This window comes from Aplysia californica, unplaced genomic scaffold (genome assembly GCF_000002075.1).
Source record: "Aplysia californica isolate F4 #8 unplaced genomic scaffold, AplCal3.0 scaffold00104, whole genome shotgun sequence".
In the NCBI taxonomy this organism is placed as follows: domain Eukaryota; kingdom Metazoa; phylum Mollusca; class Gastropoda; order Aplysiida; family Aplysiidae; genus Aplysia; species Aplysia californica.
This window is the reverse complement of record NW_004797374.1, coordinates 144,997-157,619: the sequence shown is the minus strand read 5'-3', so window position 1 is coordinate 157,619 and position 12,623 is coordinate 144,997. Positions and strand designations below refer to the sequence as shown.

The window sequence follows — 12,623 nt, the reverse complement described above, 5'->3', positions numbered from 1 at the left end:
CTCTCTCTCTCTCTCTCTCTCTCTCTCTCTCTCTCTCTCTCTCTCTCTCTCAGTCTCTCTGTGACGCCACATTTAGGGGATTCCTTTGTGTATATATACCTCATTTTTCTCCGTCTCTTTAGTAGAATCCTTGGCGACAGCACTTGAATCTGCTTTCTGTTTGACTTTGTTTTCCTTTTTCTTCTGGACATCCAAACTTTGTTCTGATGATGAAAAACCCTTTTTGTGAAAGTAAGGCCACGTTTGTTTGTTTGTTTTTTGGAGTTTAATCAAGAGAAGTATGCTAGGTTTAGCAAGCTTTATTTAACTTAAAACTAATTATAACAATAATGGGCAAACACTGCTTAGATGATATGAACAGGAAAAGGAAAACCTCCAAGTGCGTGTTTTGCTAACCTGATATGAAATTGTTCTCTTACGCAAGAGGATGACCAAACTGCTTCATGGTGACAAAAAGTTGATCGTGCGCTATAATTAAGTATTAGCAGAAAGCTGTAAATATATAGCATTTTTTGTTGCCATAATTGTTTAATTAGTTTCCTCCGTTAATTCTTTTCTCCCTCTCTTTCGTCCATCCTAATCATCTTTACCTTCACAATGTTATGTTTTCAACGCCGATTACATGTGCCTCAAAACAATGTCAGAATTTCCGTCAGAGTGACTTTCACAGCAGCGATTATGAGTGTTAAAAATTGACGAAGGCATAGCTTACCATTCTCATCAGGTTGGTCTGTCTGAAAAGAGAATGCACGAAAAAGAGATTTAATAACATTTACTCTGGCAATGCGCTTGTCATTGTGTACACATTGATTCATGATTTGTCGTTTCTGTCCGAAAATTTGTCTGTCGTCTTGTCGTTTGGTGTCTTTACCTTTGTTAATTACCTGTCTGTCCGTCTATACTTATTGAGCTATCGATATGCTACTTATTAAGTGATTGTCTTTAATGCATAGATGAATGTTACATTACATTTGGGTTAGATATGTTATTTTTTTCCTCTCCACTCTCTGTAGATTTTGTTTTGTATGTCCTGACTACCAAAATTTAGCTGTCAAGAGTCAGACAGACAGGGACATGCACACAAACAACTAGCAAGGTGGCCAGTAGCCTAAGCCAGGGCAGGATTCATGCATCCATTTAGACGGCCAGGTTGACACAAAAGACTAGTTGCTCAATTTCTATCTTGCAGGTTTGCAAAGAAATTAAATTCATCAATTGTGATGGTTAACATAATATTATTATGTCTCTGTCTTCAGCGTTTCTTCTTTTTCTTTTTTCCCCATTTGAAATTGGGTCCACATGCAAAAATAATATTATTCACAAAGGCATAAATTGATCAACAAGGCGAAAATACAAAACTCAATAATGATCATAGAGTTCAAATTTACAACCCCCAAGGCTAAGAACTATCTAAGATGGCTATGAAACAACACACCTTTTTAAAGATGTTCACGGTGAGCTATCAAACGACAGTAAAGCTATGTAATCATGCGATTTGTTCTTGCGCACCAAGAGGTATGAGTAAGAGTGTCAGTTTCATGTTATTATAATGGTGTTCTACCTTTCCATTGGTGTAACGTAGATCATTTAGGAAGTGGGGAGGTTCGACCCTATATGTGAGGGCCAACCCGGGCTATGAGAGTAGACAACGTCCCCGCAGACAGACGGAGATGCTCGATTTAAAGAAATCTCCCCACATGAGAATCATACTCATGTCTTTTGCATGAACGACGAAGTGCCTAACCGCTACACCACAAATGCCCTTTTCTTGGTACCAAGTCAACAGGCTGAAAGCCAAATGAAGAGTATTCGTTCCCTCCTCGTTACCTGGCTCGTCACTAAGTCATAGTAGATTCCTTGTTTTTCCATCAGTTCCTCGTGGGTCCCCATCTCAACACTTTTTCCTTTATTCAAGCCAATGATGACGTCAGCAGTTCTCACAGTGGACAGGCGATGCGCAATGACGAGAGTTGTTCTTCCTTTTCGAGCCTGGGAATGTGGATGTTGTTCAAGGTACGTACTAACACGATCCACGGGACATATTGATATCAATGTACTCTTTCAATATATCTATTTATGTTGATCAGTAACAAGTGGTGTGTGTGCTCATTTCTCTGAGACCGCCTATACTCAAGATTTCATTGGCGAGAGAGGGGTGAGGGTAGAGAGTGGAGGGAGAGAGATAGAGAGGGAGAGAGGGGGGAGAGAGAGACAGAGAGAGAGGGGGGGGAGATGGAGAGAAATAATAAATACTGGTGCCGATTTAAGCAGGTGAGCTTTGTAGCATTGTAAAGCAGATTGAGCATTTTTCTAGTCGTAAGCGCTATATAAATGGAATTCGTTATTATTATTATTATTACTATTTTTATCATTATTATTATTATTATCGTTTTTGTTGTGTTGTTGTTGTGGTTGTTGTCGTTGTAGTTGTTATTATTATTGTTATTATTATTGATATTGGTGAAACATTGTCGAAAAATATTTAGAGGCGCCTAACCATCTGAGAGATTTTTTTAAAATAAGAAAATACGCGTAAAAAGCGTTAGGTGTAAGTCTTGCTTTAAACTTTGAAAGAAATAGAAATAGATTTTGAAAGGTTAAATGAGGGATGATAAAACATTAAGTGATAGTTCAACAGCAGTGCAAAAATGTAGTGATATGTTCGCACTGCTGATATTTACAATCTTATTCGTATTTCATTTAATGAGGTCATGATCATGTGGACTGAAAGAGAAGAAGGAACATCGGTGATAAATTGTGCCTCTCACTTGCCCATACCAGCCACCACTGACCTTATCAAGAGCTTCCTGTACAATGGATTCACTCTCCAAATCAAGGGCTGATGTTGCCTCGTCCAATAGAAGGATCTTGGGATTGCTGACAAGCGCCCGGGCTATGGCAATACGTTGTTTTTGACCACCACTCAGTTGAGCTCCCCGTTCGCCAACCATTGTATCAAATTTCTGAAAATTTCACAATTCAAACGGTCAAATAAAATGGAAGCCGCGGCTATTCGGACTCGAGTCTAAATATCCTCCCGTGGCTATTCGGACTCAAACTCCAATGCACAATCACCGAGCGTACAGGATGTGGAGTGGACAGGCATTCGGCCTTGGCCTTCCTCGGTTTCAACGTTATGGCTAAAATTTTCGACACAAATTTTTAAAAAGTATTAGTAACGTCAAAAGTGAACAACAGTTACAAAATAGGGCAATCTGATCTCAAAACCGTGAAAAGAATTGAAACTCAAAGTTTCAGAACAAAAAAGGATTATAACTATCAATAGGTAGACTAAACCCGCTTTATTTGACGAGAAAGACAAAATCTTTGTTCAGTTGGAAGTCCAGTAAGGAATTAGGAAGAGAAAAGTTAAAACCATTCCAAAGAGAACTAACGTCAGTCATTCAAAGTAACAGTGGTCTAAAGGAAAAGCTTTTCAAACAGCATACTAATACTTTACATGATGTTCAAAAAGTCAGAACAAAACAATACATATTCTGATAGTGTTAGACAGGCAACAATCCTTCTACAGTCTGCAGCAGTGGTATCAGCTTAAAATGTTAATAAAGTCATTTAAATTGTCATTTTTTGGCGACTAATAAAATGCAAATTAAATTTTAAAACAATATTAAAATGACAGCAAAAGTGTCAGTTTGGAAAATAATCAACCAATCCATAAGTAATGCAGGAATCGATATGAGGAACATTAATTTCTGCATGCTTCACAAAACCACTTTGGTAGTTGAGTAGCAGAGCGCAATTCAACGCAGTGGTAATGGTACCAGCTTAAACAGCTTTCACATTCGGCCATCATTCATTTCCTTGCAATGACAACACTCATGCAGATCTTTCTCCTCCCTCGTAGAAATGCGCCCCTACAGTGCCTCCCATGCCTCCTCGTCAAAAAGATCTTCTACTGTCGACATATCTATAAATACGTATAACGAAAGTATATTTTCTGGGGTCATCAAATCTGATATCTTAAACGGGGCACGAGCAGAATCCACAACATAACCTGCCAGAATTAGATTTTTTCTTTCTTCTTGGTCTTTAGCTTGGAAGTCAGTCGGCGTTTGCCACTTTCGTTTCCTGTTTCGTTTAGTGAAAGTTTGTTTTCGTTTGGGCAGCCTCGTGACTTTTGGCTGAGCCAGTCTGACATTGGCATAACGGAATTTCTTCTGAACTCCTTTACCAGTACCACCCCCTTCAAAATCACCTAAATTCCCCCAACTCCAGTTCTACTGGTCTGGTTTCCCTCTCTTCTGCCCGCATTGCGTCTCCCCTAACATCTCCTAATGATTCTCCTGCTCCTTCTGCCTGCCTTCTTTCCTCCTCCTCTGTCATTCCTCTTTCTCCCACTTCTGTCCCTCCTCTTTCCTCCTCTTCTGTGGCTTCTCTTTCACCCTTTGTATGCCCCTCCAATGTAACCGCTATTTCTCCATCTTCCGCTTCTGCCACACCTTGTCCTATTTCTCAAACTGTCGAATTCGATGAAAGACGAAAAGCGATCGCCATTGCTGAATGAAACCATTTTTCGTTCGTGGAGTAAGTCTGACTACTTTGCTTACGACACATCCGGTGATTGCGCATGCGCGTTGGGGTTTGAGTCAAAATAGCCACGGGAGGCCAAATGCTGTTTAGACTCGAGTCCGAATAGCCACTTCATTTGAAAGGAAAATCTAACGAAGAAACTGCATGTTAGACAAAAGTGAGAGAATTTAAAAAATGACGTGCGCAGTGAGGTTGAGGGAAGAGTAAAATTATATTCAAGCCCATGATATTTCCGAGTCTGACAGAACATTCACTTATTGAGGACTTGCAATCTACTCATTTGACAACACTTAGAGACACACAGATATACTATTTGGGGGCACTTTGAAAAGAAACTTTGTTATTCATGCAGATTATCAAATTGTATTTTCTTTGTCTGGAACTTAAATCTACTTTCGTATTTCTGATAAATGCATGATGGCTCGATATATGCTACATCATTGCCTTTGGGGTATTGCTGATCTGACATATGTGTCTTTATCCAACTTACTCCAAACTTAGGATTAATTCTCCGTCTCGTTATTATTACCATCGCTTAAGGTTATCTGAAAAAAGTCCATTCTTCCTTCCTAGCGAATAAAATCTTTGAACACCCCTGTTACCTCCGGAAGCGCATTGATAAAGGAGAAAGCGTTGGCTTCCTTGGACGCCCGTATAACATCTTCCATTGTAGCGTTTTCCTTGCCATAGCGAATGTTCTCTCCGATGCTCTTGTCAAAGAGTACTGGTTCCTGGCTGACGATACCGATGTGTCGACGTAGCCAATTCACGTTCAGGTCTTTTAGATCGTGATCGTCGAGGAAGACCTGGGAACAGTCAGAAATTCACATCATCTTTCTGGACTCTTGTTGTGTTTTCATTTGTTTTTTCTAGAATCTGGTGACTGCGGAACATTTAATTAAATTTTACTGACTTTATGTATTAAATAGCACTTAACTAAATGACATAATTTTTATAACGAAAATAGCTCGGAGCGTGATTTGGAGAGAGTTTCAGCACGATTGTCTCCAAGTAATCCAAATGAGTTCGCCACGAGCAGAATCAGTACATTGGGTTATAAACGTTGACGAAAAAAGCCGTCTCCACGCTACAAATCTTGCAAAATTGGATAGTTAATACGTGCTATTCACTTCACCTGTCCACGCAGCGGGTCGTAGAAGCGGAGCAGCAGCTGCACGCACGTGCTTTTCCCACAACCACTCGAGCCGATCAACGCTACTGTTTGACCAGGCTTGGCTTCTATGGTCAGTCCGTCCAGCACCTGAAGAAGACCGAATCAAGGAATCAAAATCAGTACATGAGTTCCTATTTAACACCGTCAATCTGTCTGTCTGTCTGTCTGTCTGTCTGTCTGTCTGTTTCTCTCTCTCTCTCTCTCTCTCCCTCTTTCTGCTTTTCTCCCTCTATATGTATATCGATCTACTTCTTTCTTTCTTTCTCTCACGCTGTTTATCTCTTTCTGAGTTCTATTTCTCTCGATTTACCCTTCATATATCTATTTTGTCTAGCATTATGGAAAACATTCCGTGTCGTAAATGGGAAAGATCAACCTGGCGTTCTTCTCGATTTTTTTCATTTCTAATTCTTGCTTTGCTTCTTCATTTCGATTCTTTACTCACCTTAACGTCGGGCCTCGCAGGATACGAGAAGTGAACGTTTTTGAATCGTATTCTGCCGGCTAAAGTTGCGGGCTTTAACCCCGAGGGTGAGCTGCTGTCTATTTCTGATACCTATGAAAGGAAAGAAAATGGCACATGTTTACTTTTCTTGATTTTTTTTCATCCCACATTGCTCTTACAACGCAATTACTAAGACTCCAAAAATTTAGAATCATGGTTTTGATCAAGGGTCATGAATGCTGTGTTCTTAAATGACGGTTACCTTAACAATGTCCATTTTCTGCAGATCAAATTTATTGCATCACTTCTTAAAATTACATTTGTTGGCTTCTGTTGCCATCTAAATAGTTTTGAATGGATTTTAATTTCACTTTTGGCTAGTATTAGTGACTAACAGGGATATAATATCAAACCTTCAGCATCGATGTCACAGTATTTATGAAAAGCTTATCCCCCTTCTAAAGACGTAGAAGAGATCGCAATGGAATCGAGACACAATATGATCCACGTTTAAGATTGTATGTTAAAATAAAACTACTCTAGGAAGGGATGGGGACATTTTGCACCCTGCAAACATTCTAACCCCAAACACAATGCATGTATTTTATTCGAGGAGAATGACTTTACATAGCACATTTTTGGGTAAACGTCTAGTTGATGCCTCCATTCAGAGCTCACTAGACCTACTACGTTCATTTCCACTCTCTATGGAACCAACATGGAGGTAGCCGTGACGCCATGCCGGAAAGAGGGTTTGTGAATAGGTATGTGTCACGACACGGTGGAGTCCGCCGATTGTCAATTGTATTGTATGAAGAGTTTTGGTACTATCTTAAAGCTTGTTTATGTTTCTTGCTCTTGATGAAAAAAAATACCCATCTCTCTTGAATAGAAGTTGAGAGATCTGTGGTTTAAGTAGTTGGAGATCGCCTGGTGTCAGGGGTAAAATTAGCGAGAAAATGGTCGTCAAAGTTTGGAGACTTCCATAGCTTCAATGTCCTTAGAAAATCCCAATTTATATTTTTTGTGACTTTTATCAACGTTTTACAGTGAAATCCGCATGATTATGTGATTTGAAATAGTTATTGAAGTCGTGGATCACCCCCGCCCCCCCCTCTTACAATTTAAAAGAGAATCGGTAAAAATTGCCCAGAGGGTAGAAAAATGTCAATTCTGTCGATTTCATTATTTCAATGAGCGTCCGAAGTCACCAGGATGACATACATGTCTTGACTCCTTGTAGAAGCGCGTAGAAATTTACCCAGATTGCTTACCCTGTCAATGACTTCGTACACCTTGGCAGCAGCTCCGCGTGCACTTGCTACAAACTGTATATTGTCCAACGCTTTTCCCAAATGCATGCTGCCCAAATGGATGCTGATCAACACCTGAAGAAATAGCGCATTTATTTTTTTGTTATTGCAAAAGTGAATAAAACACACCCGCCTTTCATGTAGACTGAGTAATGATTATTTATGCATATATTTCCAACTCAGTTTCTCAAAATAGTAATTGAAAGAATGCAAGGTATCGTAAGATGAGATACGATAGATTCGTGGAGTTTGTAAGTAAGTAAGTAAGTAAGTAAGTAAGTAAGTAAGTAAGTAGGTAAGTAAGTAAGTAAGTAAGTAAGTAAGTAAGTAAGTAAGTAAGTAAGTAAGTAAGTTAGTAAGTTAGTAAGTAAGTAAGTTTATTCAGTGTTTAAGGCCATTGGCCCATATCACATCATATAAAACACTCATTTGTTAAATAAACAGAATATTTAACATGGTGTATGATATTCTTTAAAAGTTCCCTTAACCCGTTTATCACTATCACTCGAAGAAAATTTGAGTACCAAAGAGTACGGTCGATATAAACTAAAAAAATAAATGTTCTTTTTTTCTCACCAGTCAAAGAGTAGAGTTAATAAAACGTATAAATAAAGGCTCAGTTTTTCTCACCAGTAACACTTTACCGAAGTCGTAGTCATCGTGATCTCGCACTTTTTTACCCCCGTACCAGACGGAGATAGCGTAGAGACAATAGATACAGAGATGGTTCATGCCCATCGAGGCTCCAATCACTAAGCCTTTTATGATACCGCGTTTCTTGGCTTCGTGCACGTAGATTGTGTACCTGAGATAAGATACCATGGTCGAATTTGAAGGAAGCCAGTGACTCAGACACACAAAAACAAACGAACAATAGGAAATAAACAAACAAGAGCAAAAAAACCCACCCACTTAAAAAGGTTGTGCTTTGCCGTTAGCCGAATTTTAAAATTTTAAGTAGAAAACCACTTAAATTGAAAACTATTTGATTTCTTTTTGGCTTGGTGTTCATTAATGAGCCTTGTGGAAGACATCCACTTTACGATTCAATAAAAATAATTTCAGAAAAAATAGGACTATTCGATTGATATGGGCTGTTTTGCTGATATGGCATATGGCAATTTATTTGCCGATAGGACATGCTTGTGGTGGAAGCCTTGCTCGAGCATCGATAACCAAATGAAACTTTAAAATCAGCTAAATAAACAGAGTACCACACCTCTAGTTAAACATACTTATTTTGCTCTACACACCGTACAGAACAAAAACAAACACGCAAAGAAGAGAACGGCAGAAGTGTAGCAACAACAAGAAGTCAGATTTTACAAGATGACCTAGTTTGCTATATTTGATTGGATCTAATACATCTCATTTGAATACGAAGAAAGGTTTCGGCCACAATAAGGTTGAAAGTGAGCTCTGTACAATGAAATCCCAGTAACAAGACTTCAAGGCTTTCATTTGTTGACCAGGCGTAAAAGCACGTTGTTATGGAATTATGTCATTTTTATGTCCCATTCCAAAAGGCTATAGAATAATGATGTGATATGATGGGTAGTATTCCTTCAAGGTCTCAACGTACATGAAAATGAAATTTATTCCTACTACTAGTGATATTAACACAAAGACAAAAAAGGTGTTCTATTTTCATATCTTTTATGATATGATTTATGTGACGTCATTTTTAAACAAGGTGATCCTTCTCCGTACCAGCCAGTAAATGCGCATGACCCTTATTACTAAAACTTGATTTCAATCTGACTGCTGGCAAACATTGTTCGTGTACATTACAATTGGGCGAGACATGTTCTGTGAATGGAGCAAATCAGAAAGACGATGGAAAGAAAGAATGAAGATTGTATTTTTGTCGTTTTTTTCATGGTTTCTTGTCACATTGTTCGAATGCATACGTTTCGTTATAAATGTACTTACCTTCCACGACTGAAGAGGTTTTTTTTCCTTGCAACAAGAATTAGGAACATTGAGTTAAATAAGAGTAGGACATATTATAAGGGCTTACTGTTCATCATATCTCATTCCAATTCTTATTTCCTTTGAAAAAAAAACATTACCTCAGTTGTTTCGTCCGTGAACAAAAACAAAGGTAAATATTTTGTTTAGTTTTCACATTACTTTGAACTCAATCATCGCTACCGCCACCACTACCTAAAATGTTACAAGGAACATAATGTTTCCGAAATCTATGGTGTACATGGCCTCGCTAGTGCCGACACACATCGCGGACGTCGAAAGGTCTATTTTATAAAGTGTGTCCGGTTTTCTACTAGGATGCTGTATCCCACACAGCTTTGAATTGTATAAACTGTGCCTATCAGGCTGTAGAATAATCTCATACTCATACCTGTCGATTTCCTTCTCCTGTCCACCGTAGGATACGACTGCCTTTATAGAACCGAGTACTTCTTCTGCTATAGAACCAGCTTTAGCGTAGGCTGCTTGTTCTTTGGATGACATTAGAGCGTGAGCCTGTGGGTATCAAGTTCAAGTGAAAATAGAACCAGATCTGCAGTACATTTACGTTCAGACTTTCTTAATCAATATTTTTGAAAGATATGCAGAAGATAGCGTTTTGATGAATAACAAAAACGAACAAAGAAAAGGGGTTAAAACATCTTTCTTAAAATCGATACGTTTTGCCCCGCACAACTCTACTCACAAACGGAAAATTTGATCAGCGATTTTGAGGTCAGGCAAACACATTTTTTGACGATGTACCAGACCAACGTCGTGCAATGTCCGTAAATGGACTGGTACCAACACCAAAGTGCGTCCAGTACCCCCCCCCCTCCCCAGCACACACGGACACATCATATAATGTGTACACAATCAACCTAGAACAGCTGTGGGCCACGTACCTAGGTGCAATTCGCCTGCAATATTGGCTGTTGTTTAACTTCATTTGTTTTTTTCTGCTCTCTTATCCGTTTGCTTTTGGATTTTATCAACCACCGTTATAGCCAAGCATGTCTGTCCAAATGCCAGAACACAAAGAACTTTTTTAAACATATCGTAAGAGATCAGACTCCGGGATTTATTATACATGTAAGCCAGCTATCGCCTAAATCCTGTAATAACTAAAACTGTTATAAATGGAGTCTACTATACCACGGCTGCAGTCAAGCCAGAGGTCACTAGCATGAGGACAACTTATTTTCAACAGCAACGCTGCAGTTCAGTAGTTTAGAATAACAAACCATGGGTTAGAGGTTCGCAGGGTAATTTTTTTAAAATAAATAATCTTAAGGGGGGGGGGGGCTACACCTGAAGGCTATCTCGCTTATTAGAGGAACAAATTTTACCATATTTCACACATGTAACAAGTATAGTAAGGAGTCTTAAAATCCGCAATCAAATTTCAGAAAAAAAGTTTTGTTTACATGGATACGGCGGCCATATTGGATTTTGTTGACATGTCCTGCGTAATGAATACCGCACTTATCGTTCATGGAAATTGATAGGGGTTTTTTGCATGCATGTTACCAAACATTAGATCTTAAAGTTTGTCTGTTGATTTTTTCCTAAACGAATTAGAAATCTTTTAATGAATTTTTCTCAGAGGTGGCATTCAAGTTTGCAAAAAATCCGTAAAAACCCACACTCCAAACACCACCACCAAAAATATATTCTATATATAAAAAATTCAACAAAAAAGTTTTAGTATTACATCTTCTCTTCCTTCTGTGAAAATTTCATAAAGATTGGATGCAAAATGGTTGAGTTATTCAAAAAGGTATATAGGAAAATCGCGTTTTGAGAAAACGGCCGATAAAGAAAAATAAAATATTTACTTTATGAGAAAATGGTGGAGACAAACATGCCCGGTAAGGGAAAAAAATATAGCTTTTGGTGGTTCTTATGCAATGAAATAGTTGTAGGTAAGGCTGAGGAATCTAAAAATGCTTACAACTCAAATTCCATAATTTTGAGCCGAATCGGGACTTTCGGGGTATACCCCCCCCCCCCTTTAAAACCTTAAAAGCTTAAAAACAAACACAGTTCCCAGCCTTCTTGGGCTTTCAAACTTCAAATACGGAACGTCGCTTTTCGCCACGACGGAGATAATATTCTGCGCAGTGTGGTTATTTAGTGACCAAATATCACTCTCTTCTTCTTTACTTATATTATAGTTTCTAATGTGCACTCGATAACAGAGAACTTATCACCTTTAAGATCATAGCTGAGCATATTCCAATGAACGGAGACACTGACAAAACAACAAGTGTCAATTCCCATCCTTCAATGAAGGAGTATATCATCAAAGCAATGCTACTTGAAAGGTAGTATATGCTGTTAGCCATTCTGTCGCCGATTCCACTTTGAATATGGTTAACATCCCTGTTAAGACAAAGAGAACAATATTTCAAGTAATGCAAAATGACTTCATAATAACATTCCTATGCAATTCAATCTCAAAACAAAACGTAGGGTGCACAGGGCGTACTTGTTCTTCACCTCATTCAGATCTTACAAAGGGCAGTCTTATTCAGGGGGCTCTCGTGGCCTAGAAGTTAAAGTGTTGGCCTCTCATTCAAAGGTCCCGGGTTCGAATCCGGGTAGCGACCGAAAAATTTTCTTCTCTAAAATTGTCTCCTTTCACCTCGTTTCCTGCTCTCTAGCAATTTTCTGTTTTCTGCTTTCATTTCCACTTTCTGCCCCCACCCCCTCACCTCCTTTGCCCCCTCCTCTGGGCTCCTGACTCTTTCTGCAGCCTGTCTACTGCTACTCCTTGGCTCCTCCTTACTGCTGTCTTTCTGCCACACCCCTGATCTTCGGGTAGAAAAGATTTACACCTAGCCTTCTCGGACAAGGGCGAAAAATCTCGGAGGGCCCGTGTACAAGTTGCGCACGTTAAAGATGCCTTGGTGGTCTAAAATCGATAATAGTAGGCTTCGGCCGCCACCCGGGCAAAATTCCAAATTTCCTACCAACTGAAAATATTAGGTGTGTCCCTCGCGCACATATGACCTTATGCAGTTGCGAGCGCCGTAAAACACTTTACAAAAACAAACAAACAAAAACAAGTCTTATTCAACTGTAAGGTATTCTTACCTATAAATAAATTCGAGGTATGAAAGGTTTTTTCTGTAATCAAGCGATAGCCCAGCAGCGCATTATACAA

The 12,623-nt window shown here is 39.0% G+C and overlaps 1 protein-coding gene across 1 annotated transcript in view; it reads right to left on the bottom strand.

Annotated features, from left to right (window-relative positions):
- The window catches only part of LOC101863574 (ATP-dependent translocase ABCB1), a gene marked incomplete in the record, with an annotated part of 82,729 nt that overhangs the window by 62,303 nt on the left and 7,803 nt on the right, over nt 1-12,623 (bottom strand). The window contains 11 exon segments of the mRNA XM_013080880.2: nt 100-203; nt 713-734; nt 1,828-1,989; nt 2,793-2,963; nt 5,154-5,357; nt 5,687-5,812; nt 6,171-6,281; nt 7,445-7,558; nt 8,114-8,288; nt 9,846-9,970; nt 11,668-11,839. Coding sequence (XP_012936334.2) covers nt 100-203; nt 713-734; nt 1,828-1,989; nt 2,793-2,963; nt 5,154-5,357; nt 5,687-5,812; nt 6,171-6,281; nt 7,445-7,558; nt 8,114-8,288; nt 9,846-9,970; nt 11,668-11,839 — 1,486 coding nt within the window.